Raw genomic sequence first — 23566 nt, forward strand, 5'->3', positions numbered from 1 at the left:
ACACAAGTTACCATTTGTTACCTGCAAGATGCTATCTTCAAAGCTCATTTCAATGCTCACATTATTAAGTGTGCCATTTGGGAAACAAAGCTCAATTGGAATCAACTTTAGCTGGTTTGCTACTGCTAAACCCTTGTAGTGTTTTGTTAGGAATTTGTAGCAGAAAGCCCAGTGGCCCAGTCAGAGCAACACTGTATGTTGGATTTAAGGACAAACATGGATTTTCTAGCAGATAAATAGAGTAAGGCAGCAAAACCCCCAAATAGTCTAGAACTATGTCTTTTATTTAACAACCCACTCTGAAACACCACTGGTTTTCAAGAAATGCCACTTTAATTAGAAAATGAATTGCAACAGGCAACAACTCTTTCTGAAAAGACTAAAAGACCAATTCTTTCTGTCCTGTGTTTCATAAATATTTCAAGCAAAAATCTAAAATAAATGAGAGAAAGCATTGTTCTTTTCCTTGAAAACAGACTAGCAGCAAGTTCTTCAACAAAATCTCTGTGAAAGTGAGCTTAAAAGCATAACTACTAAACAAGGTACCCCCACCTCCAGGAGCTGAGCATGAGGCTGGCCTGCGCCTCAGGGAGCCATGGCGCCGCCTGGCAAAGCCACAGCTTTCCCAAGGAAAATATCCTGGCCCCGGGTGGCTGGTGGCTGCCCATGGCTGGCGTTAGTAATGGGTAAAGACAACTTGCCTTCCATTTTATCCTGCACCCCCGTGTAGGCAGAGAAACACGGCCCCCAAGCTGAGAGGAACCGCAGACTCACCAGGTCTCTCACCAAGGCCTCACCTCACCTCAGGGGGGGCTCTGCCACCCGCCCTCCCCCCAAACCTCCACAACCACTGCCTCAGGACTTACCGCAACCAGGGCCCAAAAAGCACAATTTCAGCAGCACGGACAAATATTCCTTGCCTGCTCAGAGGTACTACACGAGGGAATCTGTCCAGGGGCAGGCCTGGACAACAGTGCCACACAGCTGTGTCCAATGTCTGTCAACGAGGGGGTGCAGGGAAGCTCCTGAGGGGGGGCTGCCCTGCCTCTGTGAAATAATTAACTAAATAAATATGCTTTGGAACAGATACATTTCAGCATATATACTCCTAAATTGTCTGGGTTAACTGAAGAAAGGTAGGCTTTTATATCCAGTGTGAACAAAGAAATTCCTAGTTCTTCCTAGTTCACCGAAGCCTGTTCCCAATTAGCAGAAGGTGGCACCAAGGTGTGCATAAGCTCCAGAGATGGGCAATAAACAAACGCAGCCCCTAATTTTGCAAGGGGATATGTTAAACTACAGGCTCTGCAAGCACAAAACCACATTATGTGCACCTGCAAGACTTGTAGCCATTAAATACAAGCTTTTCCCTGTTCTCACGAGCTTCTGAGATGAACGTGATAAATATTCTTCAGGACAAGAAACATGTAGTTAGGTGTAAATCAGGCAGAAAATATAAAACCCAGTAAAAAAGGTAACAGATTTCTCTGCTGAATGAAGTAGGTTTGACAACTAAGAAATCTCTCCCCTGCAAGTCGAAAAAATCCCACGTGTTGTCATGGTACTTCAGGTCTGCTCAACTTAACCAGTCCTTTTTTAAACACGAAAAAAACAGTGATTTTATAACAACTATGATACAAACAGCATGGCCTTGAAGCTTCACACACAACTCAACTATTTGAAAGGCTCTGTCCCTCCAAATTTCACTCTGAGAGTCTGTAAGTGGCCCTTTTGTATGCTGCAGTGGAACCCCACTGTTAGATTAAGAACCATTTGGCCCAATCTCATTGCAATCTCAATGGGAAAGGCAAAAGCTAATTAATCAATCACCTACTATCAGCAGGCAAGAAACTTCCTAATCTGAAAGTATCTTGACAATAAAAAGATTGGAAATGATTGCATTGCATTATTTATTTTACCGCCCTATGAAATCTTCAGTAATTCAGCATTTCTGTTGTGTCCCACTGTTCCAGCCCTACATAGTCTCCATACTTCCCCAGCCACCACTCTCGTAAAACTGGAAAAGAGACAACTTTGGGGGCTATGCAACTGGGAAACTACAAGAAAAACCACATTGTTCTGTTCAAGCCCAGCCTCTTAAGCAGAAATTCCTACGCTGTCAGTTTGCCAGGTCTGAAGCCCTGAAGGCTGCTTCACCATCCTAGAGCAGGTTCCAACGGAGCAGCTGATACCTTCACACTTTGTGTCCTACACCACTGCAACTATCTCTGCCACCGGCCTCTAGACCACTACATCAGTTTGGTTTACATTCTCAGGAATTATTCCAATTGTCTTTCAGAGGCAGCACTAAAGCTTTCATGGTCAGATCTCTCTAAAATCTCTGCTCGGCCTCGCATGAAGCATCACTATGTGCTATTTTGTGAATTCAAGAAGATACCTGAAAACTGTGCAGATCTGCCACAGATTTGCAGTTTGGTGGGGGAAAAAATGCACAGCAGAGTTCCGAGAATCTTGCATGAGTACAACACCTACTTGTTGGTCTTGAATAAAGCATTTACAGGATCAGGCTGTTACACAAGTGACTGAATAGGAAGAAAATACACCATTGTCGATCTTTGTGAAAAGATCTGAACACCTAGAATAGTCCCTTGCTGAAAGGAAAACACATTTCCAAATCAGAATTAATTTTGTAGATAAGAAACTTCTCTCTTCCTCAAGAATCTCTTACTTAGCTCCTCTTTTCCCTAAATACATCAGTCTTCTGTTAAGTCCACATTATGTGAGGCATGCTGGCCAACAACATACTGAAAGATTCCCTGTAACTGTCTCTTCTGGCATCTCTGTGACAGGGACAGAATGGGGACACAGCTCAAAGCTATGCCTTTGAAAAGGCTCCCACTAACCGGTGTCCCTCAGCTCTAAGAGCTGGTGTGACCTTTGTTTTGACTATGTAGAAAACCAAATTATTTTGTGCAAAAGACCAATAAAAAATAAAAAAGAAAAAAAATGCTGGCACCAGCCTGAACCTGAGTGAGGAGAATGTGCTGGTACCAGCAGGGAAGGAGGAGAGACCACATGAGCAGATAGATTGTGCTCTCTCCTCTCTGCTGATACCAGCATATCCTCTCACCTCCGTGGACCACCACTGCCCCAGGCTGTGACATCTCTCCGGTCCCTCCCTGTCATGCGGCTGAGTCAGCAGAAGTGAAATTCCAGCAGCACAGAAGATTCCTTCACAGCCACTGCCAGCAGACATGAAGGCTCTGTGCACCAAGCAGGGAAGCAAACGAAGAAAAATGGCTCAGGTAAGTCTGTGTCACTTAACTCTCTGTCTCATATATAACTACCAGAGGTGTAGGGAGAGCAGTTTTATCACATGGAACTAATGCTAATGATTCACAGATTTTAAACCCCAGTGAGCCATCACTCAGGAGCTAAGGTAACTGCAGTAAGAAGCTGAAAAACAGAGCAAATTAGGAAAATACAGATCAAAGGAGGGAAACAAACACATGGCAAGTGCCATGAACTGCGGGGAGATGGAAGAAAATGAAAGAAAGTCAGTAGAGAACTGAGTTATCCTGTAGCTTCTCTGAAGAGCTCACTGCTGATGAAAATCCCACGGACAGTATCATTTATCATGTGAGTAAACCTGCTTCTGGTAGAACTCCTGGCATATCTCACTTGGTCTCTAGGCCTGTATTCTGGGCATTAGGTCAAAATCTTTATGATCTCAATGGCAATCTGAGTGCCCTGCAAATCAAAGAGTGTAGAAACGCACACTGCAGAGTCATGGTAGCAATAAGGATGGGGAGAAAGATGGACAGAGAGAGGAACACGAAGGTGTGTGGAATGGATGGACTGTATGAAACAGCTCAGCAGAAGTTCTGCACAAATAAAAAACATAGTATGTTGAGTAAGAGAGTAGATAAGATCCACAAGACAAAGCGTAGGGAATCTCCCCCAAGCAGAAAGCCCAATAAGCCTGAAGAAGCTACCTTTACCTCTCCTGGGGGCAAAAGTGGTGCCAGAGAGACAGGGAAGGAGGAGAGTTAAAGTCCAGATACCATTGACAGCAACGCTTTGCATCTGATGTTGTGCTTGGTTCTGCTGCCCTCCTGCAGGGAGGGCTGGGAGGAGAGAGCAGCCAGGCAGAAGCATTACAGTTACGTGACAGAAAGAAGAAGAAAAACACACATACAGCTATTTTTGATTTTAAAGATGCCTACAGCACCAGTTCCCTGTAGCCTCTCCTTTCTTAAAGAAAAATGAAAAGGCTGGGTTGTGAGAGGAGAATTTCAGTTTATAAGTACTGCCTTATTGAGACAAGAAATGCAAGGACAAAACTATGCAGACCTGAACAAGAGCAGGAGCTAAAGAAATGGCAAACTAGGCCAAGAGGTAGGCAGCAACAGACCACAAAGATCACAAGTCCTCGTGTGAGGTCAGAAGCACAGTGCTGTTGTGTTGCTATTTTATTTCAGGTGTCCAGGTCAGTCATTCTGGGAAACAAGTAGGGCTTTCTCTGTCTTAACTCTCTTGACTCCTTTGCCAGTCTGGGAGCAGCAGAGCCCTGGCCAGAGCCAGTCCCTTCGTTGTGGCTGAAATGAATTTTGCTTTAAATTCCCAGGGCGTTCAAGTCAGCTCTGCAAGATTAGGCTTGAATTACTCTGTATTTCTGTCCAGAATAGCCAGGTAGGAGCTACTTTGGAGGAAAGTTCATTACATCCTGAACAGACAGAATGTTCCCAAGACAAATCTCCTCCCAGTTCCCGGCTATAACTGAGATTTCTTTACAGGGTACAAACCAGGGCAGGTCAACTGGGGTGCAGAAGAACTGCCCCCTGCTCCCCCCCAGCACCACGCAACGCAGTATGAACAGTAACTGGAAGGGGAAGTAGCCGCTTGGCTGCACAGCCTCCTGGTCAGATGGCAGCTGGATCCAGCTTGCTTCTTGCCGAGATTGAACTCTTCCACAAGGTGAGTTTCTCCTTGAGTCCAGGATCTACACAACCTGGTCTCAAATTTCCTCCCAGTCCAGAAGGTGAATGTGGTGGGAAGAAAAAAAACCAACAAAAACCTGAGGGGAGTAATTCTGCTGCACAAATACTTCCTTTCTCAGCTTTGTTATGAGTTTTGGAACTGCAGTTTGCTAAGAGAGGGTGGAGAAACCAAGGTAAGCAAAGGATTTATAACACTATGAAGTCTTCCTCGTTCTCAGTTACTGCTGACCTACAAAAGCACAGGTAAATACACTGCAGGAAAACTCCTTAGGGTGGTAAATCATTGATGGGCAACATTCACTGATGGACTTACTATGGATGAAGTAACATTCACATCTTAAAATTTAAAATTATTTCTCCCGCAGAGAGTTCAAGGACTATTTACCCTGTGTACAACACTCCTTTTGCTAGAAGAATAAAAATTAACTCTGGCTTCTCTGACAAGACCAAAAAACCCCACAGGTTATGAACTCAGCTATAGCAAGATATATTGAAATTTTGTCTAAGTAAATCCAACTTCACGGCAACCTGTAATAAGAGAGGATTGTGTCTTTTTATAGTTCCAATTTCTAACTTCTGCAGCTGTGTTGGAATGCAAAACCAAACCACAAATATTCACTTTTTCCTCTGATCTCTCCTCCTGGTATCATTTGTCAGCGTATTCATTATCTGGCCCTCTTCCAACAAGCTGTTAGCCCAGGATCTACACATAGGACTGTGGCAATTCACCCTTCCTGCCTTCTAACGTTGCAGTATTGCTCACTCTGTGGATCTTGAAGAGCTTGGTGCTTCAGGTAAGCTGTTTCTTATGGCTGCCAAAAAGCGACCGGCCTCCACGTCCAGCATTATAAGAGGCCTTCGACCTATACAGCTTGTTGACTTCCTTGTTGACCACAACCCAGTTATCAGCCAGTACCTCCCCTGCCACCGTTTACAAAGGCCACCCTGGCAGACCTACGCACATTGGCCCTCCAGTAGAATTTAGTAAGATCTGGGCACCTGGAAACCACCAGTTTTTTAATGCCATGTTCTTCACTTTATCTATGTTTGGCTTGGCAAATCTGCTCCAAGAAGTAGGCTTATTAGAGGGTTTTCTCCCAGTAAGAATATCAGAGGTGTACACTTTGTATGGTTTTGGAACTATAGAGTTGTTTGCTTTATTGCTCAGAGGTGTAGGAGCGATGGGCTGCAGCAGATTTCTCACAGAGAACAGTGCATGTTTTCTGCTATTCTGGGCTTTGATTTGTCAGAACTTACACTGCCTGACAGATGGGTGAGGGGGAGATTGCCATGTCCCAGCAGATTTTAGATCCCTACATATCCAAAGCAGACACTAGTTCTGCACTTCCCAGGTATCAGCACGATCTCATTTTGGAGCTCCATTGCTTCATGCCTTTTGCAACACAGCAAGTTGGTGACATCATCTATGGGGACTGTTTCTGTATCATCAAAATATTATGTGTCTTAATACTTCTTCAAATCCACAGAAAAGAGATGCTAACTGGATTCCAGGCATGTATCAAAATACATCAGAACCAATGACACACATAGAATAGGCGTTATACAGAACACATTTGAAGCAGAAAAACAGCATCTCCATCACCACAGATTTCCTCCTTGATTTTAACAGAAATTAGTTGCTGCTTTTAATTCCCAAGACAGCAGCAGGAATTTGAATTGCTGGATGACTGAGATCTTCCCCTGAGCATCAGTTCCTTGTAGAAAATACGGATACTACTTTCCTGTGACAGGAACAGATAAATACAGCCAAGGTTGTCACAGATTCAAGATTGTCACAGAGTTCTCCCATAAACAGACACAGATGAACGTCACTGTACAATCACCAGCATGTAGGGAATATCTTACTGGAAAGTCCCAACAGCTCTCTCCTTGTTTGGGGGCCACTGTTAAAAAATACATTTTGGAGTTCTCTTTGTTTAATTCAAAATATTTTCAACAACAAAAGTGCTGCAACTTCAAAATTGTTTGTGCATTTGTCTGAGATCAATGTATCACTGGGTGTTGTACAGAGAAAAGTCATGTTCTCACTGATTAGATTTTACAGCCCTTTTTTTTTTTTTTAAGAGGAACCTTGAAGAAGAAAGACTCATCTATAGCTTTTACAAGATTATCTAAAACTTTATATGCAGTTTTAACACGTTCCTCATTGTGCTGTATATATACAAATACTTAGCACAACAAATCAGGAGGACTGATGATTCAACAGGTATGTGAAAGATGGACCAGGGTCCAGTCCATGTAAGATATGACCCACCCGAGGAGCTACAAAGTTATTTAAAGAAGTTGGTCAGGTAAAAGTTGAGATGAAAGTACTATGGATGTGTTAATTGACTACTTCAATAATTCCAAAAGTAAAACTACTGAGTTAAAGATGAACCAACCCGGTGTTGCAGCTTGTCCTTCTGCCAATTTCCGTGATTCAACAACAGCGCAGTGTCTGCAAGAACCAAGGCTTCATTTGGCATACTTATTAAACATGTACCCGGCTTCAAAGTGACTCACTGATCCACTATTTCAGTGAGACTATTCTTTTCTCAAAGAAACAAGGCATTTACTACTGTACGCTTTTGGAAAAAAAGCCAACAAATTGTGTGTTTCATGAAGGAATACACTAACATGCCTAGAGATGGCCTCCAAAACTCAGTACCAAGCAACTCCTTTGATTTGCCATGATTAGAATGTCCCAGTTTCTTTGGAAGAGGAAGCCACGGTTTTATTCTTGTTGCCCTGTGGTGAATGACTCCTTTTACCTGTGACAGAAACACAATACACTCATGGATAGGAATTGGCGACCTAAAGAAATTTTAAGTATTCATTTCATTCAGGTCAGGGCTCACCTTCTGTGGGTGGAACCTCCAAAGGCAAGGTTGCTTGTTTGCCATATTTTCTGGATTTCACTCTGGTAGGTGATACTTTTGAATCTTCCCTCTTCCCCAATTTAGCTGCAGAGAGAAAAGAAAAAGGAACTGATAAGAGAAGAGCACAAGTAATTCTTTTACTTCCATGGTATGCACAATGGATGATATTAACAAGCATTTTCTTCTTACAAGAAAGAAGTTAGGTTTAGTTTTTTTAGTTCTGGAAGGAAAGACTTCCCATTTTGGCTACAAATTAACCCCCTTCTTCTTTAATTCAGGCTTTTATTCCTACCCTAGAAGTACAACTGATGGTTTTCTCTCTTCTCATGCCTGAGAACAAGTTTATAGAAACATCCACTTCAGGTTACCTACCCAGGAACTTTGGAGTGACAATGCTGTGATCTTTCAGCAGTGGTGTAAAAACAGCTTCTTGGGAGCCTTCATGTCCTGTGAGGAATAGAAGCACAGCATTAAACCCAGAAACTTTTGGAAGGACACTTCCTGCAGGTAGAACTGGGACTGTGAGGAAATCTCTGTCACACATGGAGGGGATCCTGACTTCCACTACACTGTTTTCAAAAGCAGCCTTAATTTCCACATCATTAGGTCCCACTGTCTCTGAGTGGAGACAAAGATGCACAGAGACTCAAGCTGAGAATCCAGGGTGAAAATCCTCTTCAACTTTCAACCTTCACCTGTGTGTGGGTATTTCTTTAGCTACAAAGGAAAACAAAAGCATCTCCAATGTAGAGACTTGCAAATGTACGTACGTGTGACTTTGAGTAAAATACAAAACTCCCTCTCACTCAGGAGCTGTGATGCGTACTGGTCCTGATTCTGGAGCAAATTCTTCACTTGGCCATTTTCATCTGCCAGTTCTATTTCACCTGCAACACAGAGAAGTCCAGGTCAGGGTTCAAGGGCAAGAAGCTATTAAGAGCTATGGCAATTAAACTCAAGCTCTGCAAAGCTTGAGTTTAAAAAAACCCCACATCTGAAAACCAGCCCAAATTCTGGGGGCACTTTAGTTGAGTACTATGACTCAGGACCATCTCAAAATAATAATCTTTGCTGACACACTGGGAGGCTTGACAGCAGTTTCACGCTGGAAGGCAGAATCAGCAGAAACTACACAGCTCATTTGAGAACCCAGAGCCACACACAGACATCAACCAAAGAGGCTCCTTTTCAGGGAACTCAACCATACCTTCCTTCTCACAGCCACAGCAGCTCTCCAAGAGAAGCTGAACTTTGCAATGAATGTTGAAAAGGGTCTTTTTGTTTTCTGTTGAGAGAGGCACAAGTTAAAGCAACCAAAAAAAACCCAACAGCCCTGTGACCTTCTCCCAATTCCAAATTAAGTGACCCTGCACTCGATCACTCTTATCAGCAGGCTCAGGGAAATGGCACCCTTCTGAATGTGAGGGGACTTTACAACTACTCCAGACAGCACTGGACTTCCAGAAGATTCCATAAACCACTACGAAAAGACCTACCAACAGTAAATACTTCAAAACCAGAACAAAACCAATGGTTGCACCACTCCTCTTTGTATTTGTTCTTTCCAAGGCACTATTAACAGAGCATGAAAAGAAAAGCTGTGAGAAACTCTGGTCTTTTAATTGATATTCTTTGGTTTTCTTGGGGGCGGGGAAATACCCAAAACATTTTGAAACTCAAAAATGTTTACTTATAGCTGAAGTGTACTTGTCAAGAAAACCACAATGGGGGAAAAAAAGAAAACTTGGAGCAAAATTCCATTCTTTGTTTTGATCTAAACCAAAAAACTGTTTTAATTGAAAAATCATTACAATGAAAAGTTTAACAAATTTTATTTACTATTGCCTTCCACCCTGCCTTTTATAAGTATTACCTGGCATCACAAGTCACAGAGATAACTTTATCACCTCTCTGGGTACCTTGTTTCCTTCAGAGACAGAAATGACTGATGATGCTTACCTCCATGTAGTACTGTTATAAACATATCTGCTGATAACCTAAAAAAAAGAAAGCAATGGGAAAATGACGACAGTTTTTTCACTACCATATTCTAGAACAGGTAATCACAGAGTGACCCAAAGGTGTTCTATAGTGTTTGCCTTAGGTATGTTCTGCTTCCTAAAATCCTCCCATTCATGGAAGTCCCTTCAAAGTTGTCAGTAAGTACCTAAATTCTCCCAAGGTAAAGTTGCAAAGGAACCAAAACACACCTTTTGGTTTTGAGGAGCAAGCTCAGAAAATCTGGAACCACCAGAAAGAGTAGATGAGGGCAAAAGACCCTGCAGTTCCTCTGAATCCACTAGAGACACCAGCAAATGGAAGCAAAACTGAGACCTTCTGTCTTGGCTCCCAGGCACTGACGTCTCACCCCTCTTAATGCCCACGATGGTTATGCAAAGTCAGAAGGAGTCAGAAGGAGTACACACAGATTTGTGTCTAGGAACCAGGAAGGAGTGGGTTCACAAGGCTCTTCACACATAAGCAATTCGGTAAATATTGCAATGAGAAGAGAATAGGCTTTGCTGTTGGGCTGAAGCCTCCCTGTGGGGGTTGTCAAGGTACGGGGCTGGCTCCCAGTCAAGATGTTTTACGTTGCTGCACTTCACCTGGAGCTAAGGAGTAGTGAGCAAAGAGAAAGAGTTGGAGCAAGTGTTCCAATTTCGTTCCTGTTCCCCAGAAGCAAAGCCTACTTCACAGCCAGGCTCTCTTGGCATCATACAGGGCAAAATAATAAAAAATATATTTTCAGTTTAAAGACCAGACTCCCAGAGCACCGGACACCAGCAGCTACAGTGATCCCTGCAGGCACCACTAGAAGGAATAGTTTAATTGTACTCTTTGCTGAAAAATCACATCTCTAGAGGCCTTCAAGGTCTGCCAGCAGATCTTACCAAGATCAACATGAGGACATGAAAACAGTCACAGACAATGTAGAGATGCTGGGCACGGCACAGAGGTGTGGATCTAAATTATATTTGAAAAACCCTCACAAATATCCTCTGTATCAGAGATCATAAAGGCTATACAGAATGCATCGATAAGTAGGGGCTCATATACAACCCTCATGTGTGGTGGCCTCATGTGTTTTCTGCTTTACTGACTTAACCATGAAAACTTATAAAATTAGTAAGCAACATCAAGAACCTCAGCTTCATTCTCAAGCCTACGAATTCTTGATAATCCAAGACAAGTGTGACAGTATTTCAACGAGGTTAAACAAACAGAATATGGATTATTCATTACATATTTGACCAAGCACATCTCTAACTAAATATGCATCTATTTCTGTCCACAGACACGCACTCTCTCCCATAATCCACCTTTAGCCACTGCCAGGGATAAGCTAGGTTTCTCCAGGAAATGAGCTGGTGGCTATTTTACTTTGCAGAAGATGAAATACTTCTGCTTGCGTCTCTTCAATCCTCTCAGCGTTGCAGCTCCTCTTTTTTTCCAGCAGCAGAGCTTCATCCCTCTTTGTGGCTCAAGAATCCAGCAGCTCAGAAGAGGGCTGAGCTTCCCACGCTTGTTTGATGGTTGCTGGCTGTCACAGAAATTCAAAACAAGCAGAGTGCAAGTTCAGTGGACAGCATCAGGGGACCGCTATGTCACCACTGAGACAGCCTGGTCCAATGGGCAAAAAAACAGGACAGGATCTACTGCCTGCACTATCACTGTGACAGTGACTCCGGAGTAGGTGGCAAGCTGCAGAGTGCACAGTGACAGCACATCCAGGCCTTTGCAAAGTTCACTGTATCTGAATTTCAAAATAATGCAAATGATCCATCCCTAATTACACCAAACCCACGGCATTAATAATTTCAAACTCCCAGCATCACAGTCTAAAAATTCAGCAACAGCTTGAGGAAAACATCCAGTTCAGAAGACAGCCTGCTTATTTTAACTCTTTGCTTATCTACTGCTATAAACGAGCACACACGAAGAGAAGAAGCTGCATCATTCTCCTGCTGGTAAATTACTCCCTGAGATCCCAGATCTTGGCTGTGTTACAACATTTTCCCTAGAAACCTTTTGTGATGAACAGAAAAGGTCTAACAAACCATTTCCTAAGAAACAAAAATCCTCTGTTTGCCTAAGTACCTGCTGAGTGAAAGGAAGAAACAAGCCTACATGTGTCAATTAGCCAAGCTTATTGACCTTCTGCTGACTTCTTTTTAATGGCCTGCAGCTCGACAGCAGACATTCACGTGTGTGTTCTACCAAGGTACCAAGGATGAGACAACTTCTCTCCTCCCGTTTTGTAATCCTATATCCCACCCACTATAGGGAAACAGAAACTGCAATACAGACTATGATTTGTCACCTGGATTAAGAAGGTCTGAACGTTGCTGCAGATTCACCAAAGCTTGCTTGATGTCACACAGGGTCTTGGCGAGGGGGGAAGCTGCTATCAGGCCCTCCACCTCCAACTCAGTCAGATAAGCCAAATGCGGATCTAAACCTGAAGAAAACAGGGGGTCACTTTTAAGCCTAAAGGAAGAAGAGGCTCTTAGTGGCTGGATGAATGCAACATGCATGTTGCCACAGGAAATACTGATTTGAGCAGACAGAATCCCACTCAGAGGCTGTGAGGATCACAGAACTGATGGTATAGAATTTTCCTGACCTCCCTATTTTAGCATTTAATGAGTATAATGACACCCAATCTTTTCCCTATAGTTGGTCGCATAATGTGTGTGCAAAGGGTCTGTGGGGACAAAAGCTTCTTGACTTCCTTCTTACAGAGGAATAGAGGAGGCAGAAGTGGATTTTCTGAACTGGACAAATTTCAGTTCTCCACCTCAGCAAAAAAAAATTACGTAAGAAAGAAATAACATACATGGGAAAACATAATTATACATTTGCTCTGTTAGTAAACACACACACCCACTCTTAACCTAGACTTCACTGAACCAGCCTTCTACTGTCACCTCTGAAAAGTACCCATGGCACCTACAACTGAGTCACTGTGTTGCTGTCCTTACCATGTTCTTCATGTCTGAGGAAGCTGAAAAAAGCATCAGTCCTACTGAAGAGCTCACTTAGCTGAGGCAGCTCATGATCCTGTGGGATAAAAAAGGCCCAAGAGTTAAGGAAATGGGTAAGTGGAAAAATTAGCAGAAAGGTGAGAGATGGCCCAACAACAGCCGTTTGCAAATCACCTGCCCTTCCACTACTTCCGATTTAATTTCGCTGTCCAGGCTGCCCGGTGAGGGTACAACTGCCACCGTATCCTGTCCTTGGACCTTCTGCTCCATCTCTCGTTTCACAGCTACGTTCTTGTACAGAGCGTTCCCAAGCAGCATTTCCAGAGCTTTCATTAATTCTGTTGCCTCTTGCCACAGAGCACCTAATGAACCTGACAAGCAATTCAAGTGGACTTCTACAGAAGTACACGAAGAACTGCAATTATCTCCAGAGCAAAATCAAGAGCAGGAACCTTTCATTGGAAATGCAACAAGGTGGCTCCAAGATGCCTCATGCGGTAAGATTTCCAACTAACTCTGTGCTTACGTGTTCCTAGGCTGACACTCACCTGGTCCACTGATACTACCTTTACACCACACTTCTCTCTTGTTCTGCACTCTGGTTCTCTCACCTGCTTGGAAGTTGTTGCTGCAATGTTCACCACATTGTTCAAGGCCCGCTGCTGCCCAGCTGCTCTCTGCAGGCTTATGATCACAAATCTTTTGCCTGGCAAAGATTTTCAGGCTTTCAGGGTCCAGCGCTTGCACCATGTCCTGTTTATATAAAGCAGCAGCATTATACTCTGCAAGCTTCACAACCCACCCATTTCACATTCAAAACAGAGATTAGCATAACTGTTTTATGCCAGAATAAGGTACCAAAACGAATAAGACATATCCCTGTGCCACTTCAGGGCAACCACTTCTCTTAAAAATTTCACAGTTCCAAGACTTCCCTCTGTCAATTGTTTCTTCACACTGACCGTGAGACTTTGCATCTGCTGGCTGATTCCGTTGTAGAACACCAACACGTCCATCCTGTGCTTGGCCAGCTGAGATGCCAGGTGCAAATTCTGATCTTCCAGCTTATCGTACAGGGTGCGAACGCTGAAATCCTCCAGAACCCTCAGAGTAAAACGCTTTTCTGAAACACAACGTAAGTCTCACCTTTCAACACCAGCCACAAGTCTATTCTAATTTATTTCCCAGAAGGGGCACTGCCTGTCCATCGGAATGTACTGTGTCCATTTCATATACTGTGAAGAAGGAAAATGGATGAGGCAAGAAATGTAAGAGAGGGGAGGATGGTAGTGAGGGGGAGAATGACAGAGCGTTACTATCAACTCCTAACTTGTCCAGTAAACTGTCAGAGTGCTACTTCTCTGTAAGTAGATGTTCTCATCATCACTAGATGGTGCCATCTGCTGGGCTCTGCCCTCACTGTACCCTGTGAACATCCTGAAATTCCCAAGATGAGGTCATCCACAGAAAGCAAAGAAGGCCCATGAGTCATTGGCCTTCAGACAACAGATCGACCAGCAGGAGAATCCAAGGAAATAATTTTCAATAACATTATTTAAAAATATAAGAGTAGACAAGAGAATGGGGAGTAAGTGGGAAGAAGTCAACGGGAGAACACCCGGGGTTGGCACAGTACTTCACCTGCATTAGGCTCAGCTCCTTTCTCTCCAAAGCCAGTATCTGCTCCAGAACCATGAGGACCAACCGTCTGATAGAACTGAAGGCTAGAGGGAATGACAGAAGAGAATGAAGACCATCTTACTCTTCTCAGTAAAATCAGATACTCTAGTATCACCAGCCTAGTTCCAGCAGGACAGGTTTCCTGTCTAGATTTTGGAAGTCAAAACATACAGGGGAAGGCCAGGTAATCCAGGCAATAATACTCTGTGCAGATCACAAAACAACTGTTTTACATCCCACTGGAAGAGAGCTGGAATACTGCTGGGGAACTCCTAGGGAATACCAAGAAACACTCGGTGCAGCTAGAAATCCAGTGTACTGTAAAGCTGGCAAGAAGCCCAGCATCAAGGAGTGAGGCAATAACTGTAACAGGACGCGCTTTTGTACTGTCAAAGTTTGAGCTCCTTTGCTCCGTGCAAAGGCATTTACCTGTCTTTAAGGAGGATGTACTCTGGTGGGATGTGTGGCTCGCCCAGGCTCCTCCATCGCGGCTTCCAGCTCTTCAGGGGGCTAGTGACGGGCACAGCAGGCTGAAGCACTATAGCCAGGGTTGTCAGCATCACAATTAGGAAGCCCAGAACAAAGAGAACCACTGGGGAAGCCAAGAGAGATGGTGAGAAATGAGACACACAGGAAGCAGTGTGTATCAACAGCACAGTCTCCATTTTACACTTTACTAAACACTCTCTCTCCCACACAAACCCAGCATTTAGCAACTTTCATATTCATTACATGAGCTTCTGCTTCTCCCCTTGCTGATCTGGTGCATGCAGCCAAGGAGGCAGAATGTTTTCAGTGCTAGTAGCCAAAGGTGACAGAACTGAGGATCACACTTTCGAGCCCCACTTTCATTTCTCTTGCCTTAACTGTCCTCTCTCTGATGGACAAGGAACCGGTGCATGTACAGCACTTACACACAGGTATGGCTTTGAGGAAAGACCTTAACTGCCCTTGTGTTTATCCTTTAGTGAACTTTTAAATGATGCATTTAATTTCAGTTCAGTTTATCATGGAAACGCACTGGCACTTTCTACTTTCAAGCCAAGGAAAACAAAGCCCTCTACTACTTGAGTTCCTCAAGCAGGGTGTGGGGAGAAATACAACTTCTCCTTCCCTCTGTCCCTGCTTCAAGCTCCTACACAGGCAGGTTCTTTGCTAGACAGCAATGAACTTCGGGGAGTTCCACAGAAGAAAGGGATTAAAGCTGACAAAGCCAGTGGTTTGATGGTATTTAAAAAGAAAACACATCCAAAAAGGTATGAGAAAGGTCATGGCTAAGCATCAAGGTTCAAGACAGGTATCAATTTTTTCGGCTGTACCTGTGATAGCAGCCCAGTTAGGAGCTAAGTTCAGATCCTGCTGCTTCAAAACCCCATGTCTGGCCAGCTGGAACACAGAAGAAGGCTGGAAGGACACATTTCTGGGGTCACAGCCCACATTTGCTTCATTCACAGTCACAATCAGAAAGTGTTCCTGGATGGTCCTGTCCCTGAAAACATATGTCCCAGACTCCAGGAAAACATGGGCAAACCTAAAAGGGAGAAATAAGGAAAGCACTGGTTAATCCAAGCTTCCTTTAGCCTCCAGCCATGACGATGGTTAAATACACGGACTTGACCACCCCAAACTTTGGTGTTTCCACTTACTGCTCACTGCCCAGAACACATACACTATTGATCACACCAGATATTACCAGGAGATGTTGAGTTGAGTCTCCTGGATGAGGTGGTCTAGCCTTCGGAAGGGTCCAAAATCCCAGCTTGGGTTGCTGTTATATAGATGCTGCTTCTGATAAACAGGGTAATGGCTGGACGCACGATCTGGGAACAGTTTAGCAGGGTGTCAGCAATTCTGACCCACGTCAGTTAGGACAGCTGACACCAGTACAGCCAGAACTATGTGACTGCATTTCTTTTACAGGGCCACACAGTGTCAACTCATTTACCGAGATGCATTACTGCCCAACAGAGACTGAACCCCTTCTAACAGAGGAAAAAAATTATCTCTATTCTACAGAAATCTAGTCAAAAAGTAAAAAAAAAACACTAGGTAAGCCACTGGCAGAGTCTAGGCTAAAGTTCTGGAATCCCTTGAGGGCAAAAGAGACAAGAAGGTGAAGGAATGTGCTCATACACGCAGTACTACTAAATGAGGAGTCATTACCCTGAATGGGTCCAGAAACACATATCTGCAAAGAGCACCCAGACCAACAGCACTTACTGTGGGAATTGATGCTAAGCTGGAAAAGGATCGTGTCTCCTGCTTCCAAACACACCACCGGGTTAGGAATGAGGGGCAAGGTATGGCTATCTTTGGAGGAAGTCCTCGGGATGCGACGACTTTTGTGTAGCAACGGATCGGATGAAAAATCTCCTGCCACAGGCAACAGAAGGAAACACAATTAATTCTGCAAAATGAGCAGCATGTGAAAACACCTAACCCTCGGCAATAAAGAATAATTTCTCTTCTATCTGTAGTCAATTACAGCTTACAAGGCCAAATTCTGCTTTCAGTCATGCTACCACAAATGAGGAGCAACTGGAATCAGGAGCCAGCATGCACTTGCCAATAGATTTGCCCCCAAATGGACTTTCCTTTTAGTTCTTTGGAAGGCCAAAATCATCCTACAATTTTTATTTGACCTGTTCCTGGGGAGCTAACTGTGCAGCCAGTGCAGGTCTCCCAGGTAGAATGAGTTCTCTCCCAACTTCCTAAATAATTTGGAATGTCTGATGATAAAATTTCCTCTGTGCCAACTGGAAAGGAAACAAATGACTTAGTCCAACTGGAACTGAGATTCTCTCTGAGAGGCTCTCGAGCCTTACCCGTGAGAAATGCATCCAGAACATCTGTGCTGGAGACAATAAAACCCAGCACTCCACCAGGACTAAACAGAACCAAATGCACCCGCTGGCTTTTCTGCACATGTTCATCTGGGCCCAGAACGTTTGCCACTTCCTATTAAAAGCAGAGGGGAACACTGATCACTGATACAATCAACCTTGGACTTAGATCCTGGTTTGTGATCAATCTTCAGTTGCACAAGACTGCTTTATTGAGATTTTTTCCCCCCACCATTCAGGAATGATTATTTCTCAGTAATGCACTAACCTGTTGCCTGATCAGTGCTCTGGGTAACGAGACATACTGAGCCTCTCCTCCTTCTCTTCACTCACATAAGGGGTCTCTCCAGACTTGCACGCAGAGAAAGAGTTCCCCCATTCCATACTTACCCTCACCTCTCCATCATTCATCCTCAGAAGCAGCTCCCTATTGATGCCGAACCCCAAGGAGATCCGTGGGGCTTTCAGCAAACACAGCTGGTCGCAGAGCTCCTCAGCAGAGACGTACTGCTTGCAGTGACATCTGTAAAGCAGACAAAGGGTCGTGATCACTTATGATCCTGAGCATACAGCCCCAATGTGCTGATGGTCAGACTGGCCCCGGTATCTTACGATCTGCACAAGGAGTGGGCTTATTGTATATCCATGGAAAATGGGACAGAACAAACTCACAGTCCGTGTGTCTGCCTTTCAATGCATGGGAAAGGCCAAAACACTGTACCCCACTCTCTAACAGGCCTCTGTTAGTCTCTGATGGAGATAAACTAACTGGGCCTTATGCATCCTTCCCTAAAGTTCTGCTTTAACAAAATGGTTGAAAGCAACAAAGCATAATTTTAACACACTAGATTCCTGTGCAATCTGTGTTGGAAGGAGATTTTGCAATACAGAAATTCATTCATACAGAAAAAAAAAGTAACATCATATGACAAGAACTGTCTTCAATGTTTTAGTCAGCATTAAAAGGTGGGTGGGGAATGAGGAACAATTCCCCCAGTTCTGGTCTAAAGGAAATACCGTGACCACCCGCTTCAACGAAGGTCCACCTGAGGTACGTGGAAAAGATCTATCTCAGAAAATGTCAGCTCTGTCCACCCTCCCCTTGTCACTCAGTGTTCATTCTAGGTCTCCCCCCGAGCATACAATATCACTAGGTAAGGTTGAAAACACAGGCATGGTCCCCAGGTAGAGGAATGAGGCCAATGAAGGAAGACTGAAGGCTGGTATCTTCACAGAAAGGAATTCCAACAATGGAAAGTTTCTCCAAAACACCTCCCACAGCTCCATCCTGGAATGACCTCATGGATCAGTAACTCAGCCAGTCAGAACTAATTGTGTAGCGCAGCTTAAGGAGAGGCTGGGCTCAGACTTACATGCCCAGCTCTGCATTGATCCCTCCACCTGCAGGCCCACAAGAAGGAGAGCAGTCGTATCGCTCAGGAGAAATGCACTTGCGTGTAGATGCTAGACGGACCTCTCCAGGAGCACACAGCTCATCCACCTGGAAGAATGACACTCATCCAACGTGTGAAACCAGACAAGCTCTAGCACTTAACAGAGATGCAGCATGCCTCAAATTCTCTTCCTCCCCCACCCACACCGCTGACATTCAATGTAAAGGAAATCCAACAAGGATAACTTGGAAAGCATTGAAGAAAGATGACGGCAATTTCATTTTCCATCCAAACTCCTCAAGCAAATCTAAAGAAGAACTCCATAGTAACAATATGAAGGCTTAAATTCCTGAGGCACTTGGCTGCTCCCCATTGCTGTAACATGGAAGCATCGTTTGCCTCCAGTCCTTATGAATTTCACTTCCCAAGACTCTGGTAAGGAAGACAATGCCATTATCCTACACGGAATGGTAAAGCCTCTCAAACAAAACAATTAAAGGATTTGCTTGTGTCTGCAGAAGCCCAGAGAACCGAGCTCAGAGATGTACACATCCTGAGACAAGGCCTGGAGCACTCAACTACTCCTCCTTTTGTGTGGGTCACACAACTTTGTTTTGAAGCCAGGCTTTACCTGAGGTCGGCAGTCCTGATCGCTGTTGCCATCAGGGTCTTTCTTGCCTCTCTCATCGTAGTAAACGTACCCAGCCTGGCAGATACAGGAGGCATCTGACTGCTGGAAAGCCCGGTTCAGCCCACGGCAGGTACAGCTGGTAGCACCTTAGAGAAGAGGATGGATTTCGAGTGGTAATCAGGGTAGGGAATATGGTTCACAAAAGCTGCTCTCATCGCAAAGGAGCAGTTCCCGTGTGGAATACTCTTTAATCAAATCACACTGCTCGTTTTAGTGACACTCCTCCTGCCCCACTAGCACAGCAGAGCTGAGCCAACATGAAAGGCAGCTGGAGCCAGCCTGCCTTCTGCTCTACCAACACAATGATTAGACCATTTCCTGAAGTGTCCATTTAATAAGAGATGCAGAAAGGCCCAGCTGGTCGTTTGCCGCAGTGGCATTTTGACAAGCACTCCATTAATTTGAACATTAAGCCACCGGACAGGGCAAGGACCCAGTCAATCAAGGCTGCCAAGCCCCTCTCTTGTGCCTCAACACTCTCAAATCCACTTGATTTGAAATGCAGAGTACATTGAGTAAGACATATGCACTCTATTCTGTGCTTAGCCACCTACCTTCCACTTTTCTAGCCTTTTCCCACTTTATCCTGGCCCAGGCTGGACATTTTGGCTCAAAAGCACACCTACACCTAATGCAAGATCCCTAATTCAAGGCAAAAGTACTCTCAGGGAAACTCCACTGCTTTCAAAACAATGACAGAGCAAGAATTAGTAGGGCTGCTTATCTTTTCCTTCCTTTGAAGAAGCCGAGATCAAATCCCCTCGGCTAACAGTGTGAGACAACAAAAGACAGCTTTGAAAATGGAATCCTCCTTCTGTGTGGCACAAAGGAAGAGTAGCTGGGCACTGGTAGCACACACATCGTGAGGAACGCAGGGCTTGTGGTCCATTGTGAAAACACGTGGGGAAATCACATTTCTATGCGATTTCCTTTTTAGTCTTTCTCTTAACAGAGGTGAAAGTTTCACTCACAAACAGCAGCTCACCAGGCTGGGAGGAAGAAGAGCTGCCGCAGGGGAAACAGGCAGCCTGAGCAGGAAGATGGTTGAAGGTACCGGCAGGACAGGGCTGGCAATCCTCTAAGTGCTTTGCGAAGGTGCTGCTCCCGTGGGTTCCCGGGGGACAGGGCAGAGGGGCAGATGCCAGGGGAGGGCAGTAATGGCCACTGGGGCAAGGCTTCTTGTGGTAACTCTCACTGCCTAGAGAAAGCGATGGGCTGTCTCAGACACAAACACTGCTCAGGGACCTGAGCAAGTGCTAAGGGACAGGCAGAGACCACTTATTTATCCCAGTTACGCATATACACAGACCCATATAAGTGTATGTATAAACAAACAAATATGTATATATAAAGTTAATCAACGTTCAGCATTTTTCAATGTAATTTATTTATATTTAAATATAAATCTTGATTTCTTTATCCCAGCTGTTTCACTGGAAAAATCCAGAGGCGAATAGTGGGTAGACCTGATCTCCTCCACGCTCTACAGCAGGAGTGAACACCTCAGTGACCTTAACAAAGGTGTTAAGGTGTTATCTGGTGATACACTAACTATGGGCCTCTCAGCTAAGTCACAGAATTACAGAAAACAGGACTTGCGAGAGTCTGAGAGACAGGACACCAACATCCAAACCACTCTTGACCCATTTCTCTAAACTCTCAAAACCTCCCACACCAAATGGTCTGGAAACGAATGTGACAGCCCACACCAGGGATTTATAACTGCAGAGGATTGGGAGCTTTTCCCACATAAAACTTTCTGGTTATGATTTAAGCTGCTATTTCTTGCCCCACTCCTCCCATAGCAGCTCTATTTACCTTGTGGGCAGATGAAGCCTGCTGGGCAGGGCTGACAGGGCGCCGTGATAAGGGAGTCACTACGGTAGGTGCCTGCATCACAGATTCTGCAGAATTTCTCAAATGAATCCCTTGGACCAGGCAAGTTGAGGGCCATGTACCCTCCTTCACAAGGCAGTGGATGGGCACTGCCTGGGGGACAGTAGTAGGGAAACACACACCTGGAAGGCAAAACAAGGGAGGAAGAGGGAAGAAAGTCTCTCAAAATGTTTTGATTTCTGGATTCAATGACCAGAGGGCAAAATTAAAAATGGTTCTCATCGGGTTCCAGGCTCAAGCTAAATAGTAGAAATCACAGATCACCCTCTTCTGTCTTAGCAGTCACCAAACCCATAACTGTAATTACAAAGACACCTTTGCTTTTGCACAATGCACAAAGACTGTGGCTGAAGCCTTAGCTCGGGTTTTATCACATTTCACAATAATCAGAGTTCTTAGAAACTTAAAGCCGGCTGCACCGAACATTCTAGGTACTCACAGCTGCTCAGGGCTGTTGTATGTTGACGATCCTTCAGGACAGTAATACCCGGCAGGGCACACGGAAGGCACGGCCGTGTGAGCACCACAGTATAAGCCAGGCCTGCAAGGCTTTGGATTTACTGAACCTGGTGGAAAAACAGGAAAATAGTGAGTACGTTACATTCCCAGGCCAGAAGGGTATGCATTGAGGAAACAGTAAGCAAGAGGGCTTTATTAAGTGTGACTGTCCATAAACACTGTGCTTTTCCTATTGCTCAAAAAAGGGCACAGATCTGTTGGGAACCAGTTTGCTATTAAGCACGAAATGCTAATACCTCACTGCCTAGCCCTGGATGATGAGAGAGATCTGCTCCTTTTCTAGGCCCAGATCACTTCCTTTGGGAACCTCGGCTAAAGGAGAACAGGAAAGGAGGGCTGAAAAACTGGAGATGGGAATTCAAAGGCCAAAAGCCAGGAAAGGGATTCAGGGGAATAAATCCACTTCCAAAGCCACTCCATCAGTGACCATGTCCTAAGAGGGCTGCTAGAAGAATAGGATTGTAGTCATTGCTAATTGCCATGGCTGTGCCTGCTGCACACTGTTCAGCCATCTACACTCAGAAATGGCTGGAAAGAAAGAAAACAAAGGAGCACTGTCACGTCACCTGCTGGGCATTCGTAGCCAGGTTTACAAGGCACTCCTTGGGTGTTAGGCAGCCCTGTCTGTGCTGGATCCGGGCAATAGTATCCAGGTGAGCAGGGATCACACTCTTCCAATGATTTTGCACCAGGCCGGATCCTGGAAGTGCCAGCTGGACAAAGGAACGCATCCCCTTTACCAGGGCACCAGTATCCAGGGGGGCATGGATAATCCTCAAACCTGGTCAGACCTGTTAGGAAGAGAAATGAATGAAGAAAGGAAGGTTGAATGGCCAGGAGGGACTTTAGAGAAGGGCTCTTAGCTCGTTGTGAACATGAGTTACCTCTCCCTTTCCCCACCTCATCTTGGAGAGTTTTGTAATGAGCTCTAGAGATGGGAAAGGGCTGGCTTTCACCTGGCACTTGCCTGATAATGGGCAGCGATAGCCTGGAGGACATGGCTGGCAATCTGTCAGGCTCTGAGCTCCTGGGTACTTGCGGTAAGTTTGTGGCGGGCATTTCTGAGGTGCCAGGACACTACTGTGGTCGCTGCCATTGGCTCCAAAGCAATAATGTCCGGATGGACATGGATAGGCCTCTGAAGCCCCTAACAAGCAGAAAGCAGGGCTTTAAAGAGTCATCTTTTCATTGTAATTGGAACACCTTCGTTCTGTGTCCTCCCTAGGTCCTTCCTACACATTATACTGAGTGTTAAATGTCTCTCTTCTCTGCAGAGACTAGAACTTATCCCTAGAGAGAGTGTTCTACTGCAAGGACTGTTCCACAATGCTTATCTGGTGTCAAAGCCGGACTTGCCAGACTCAGGGATACATAGAAACCTCCTGAAAAGCAACTCTCGTTCCCTCCCCTCGCTGTTCACCCCCAAGTTCCAACCTGCTTTGCACCAGTGTCCAGCTGGACAGGGCAGGCAGTCCTCCCTCTTCACAGCCCCTGGAACATCTCTAATAGTATTGGCAGGACATGGTATAGGTACCTCAGATCCCTCTGGGCAGTAGAAACCTACAGAAATGGATGGGAAAGAGATGAAAGTAAAATATGAAAACCCTCTGATGGCAAAAATGACTCAGCAGGAGCCTCCTGTTGTTGTAGAATGAATATCTATGCAGCTGTTGGGATCCAACAGCCAAACCAACAGCCTTCAAAGTTTTCTGGACCAG

General features: G+C 44.8%; 1 protein-coding gene across 1 annotated transcript; it reads right to left on the reverse strand.

The window, feature by feature from the left end:
• Positions 1-6841: 6841 nt before the first annotated feature.
• Positions 6842-22944, reverse strand: LOC106886747. The gene is made up of 24 exons (XM_014939938.1): positions 22884-22944; positions 22415-22639; positions 21769-21895; positions 21252-21451; positions 20419-20631; positions 19374-19519; positions 18722-18849; positions 17739-17871; positions 17331-17463; positions 16726-16878; positions 16199-16325; positions 15825-16036; positions 14935-15097; positions 14467-14549; positions 13788-13948; positions 13437-13578; positions 13000-13187; positions 12823-12901; positions 12162-12299; positions 9048-11381; positions 8611-8727; positions 8213-8287; positions 7820-7924; positions 6842-7732 (listed from the first exon to the last, which is right to left on the reverse strand). Exons 1-20 carry the CDS (start codon positions 22942-22944, stop codon positions 11338-11340), a joined length of 2856 nt encoding a protein of 951 aa, XP_014795424.1. The 3' UTR covers positions 6842-7732; positions 7820-7924; positions 8213-8287; positions 8611-8727; positions 9048-11337.
• Positions 22945-23566: the final 622 nt, after the last annotated feature.

This window comes from Calidris pugnax, unplaced genomic scaffold (assembly GCF_001431845.1).
Source record: "Calidris pugnax isolate Ruff unplaced genomic scaffold, ASM143184v1 scaffold92, whole genome shotgun sequence".
Taxonomy (NCBI): Eukaryota; Metazoa; Chordata; class Aves; order Charadriiformes; family Scolopacidae; genus Calidris; species Calidris pugnax.

Excerpts from the sequence above, each read along its gene's own strand:
- LOC106886747 (XM_014939938.1), bottom strand. The coding sequence starts at position 22,944 with ATGGCAGCGACCACAGTAGTGTCCTGGCACCTCAGAAATGCCCGCCAC. Across the intron at positions 21,452-21,768 it reads TACAACAGCCCTGAGCAGCT|GTGTGTGTTTCCCTACTACT; the intron begins GTGAGTACCTAG and ends TTTGCCTTCCAG. Across the intron at positions 12,300-12,822 it reads CCTCAGACATGAAGAACATG|GTTTAGATCCGCATTTGGCT; the intron begins GTAAGGACAGCA and ends TGTTTTCTTCAG.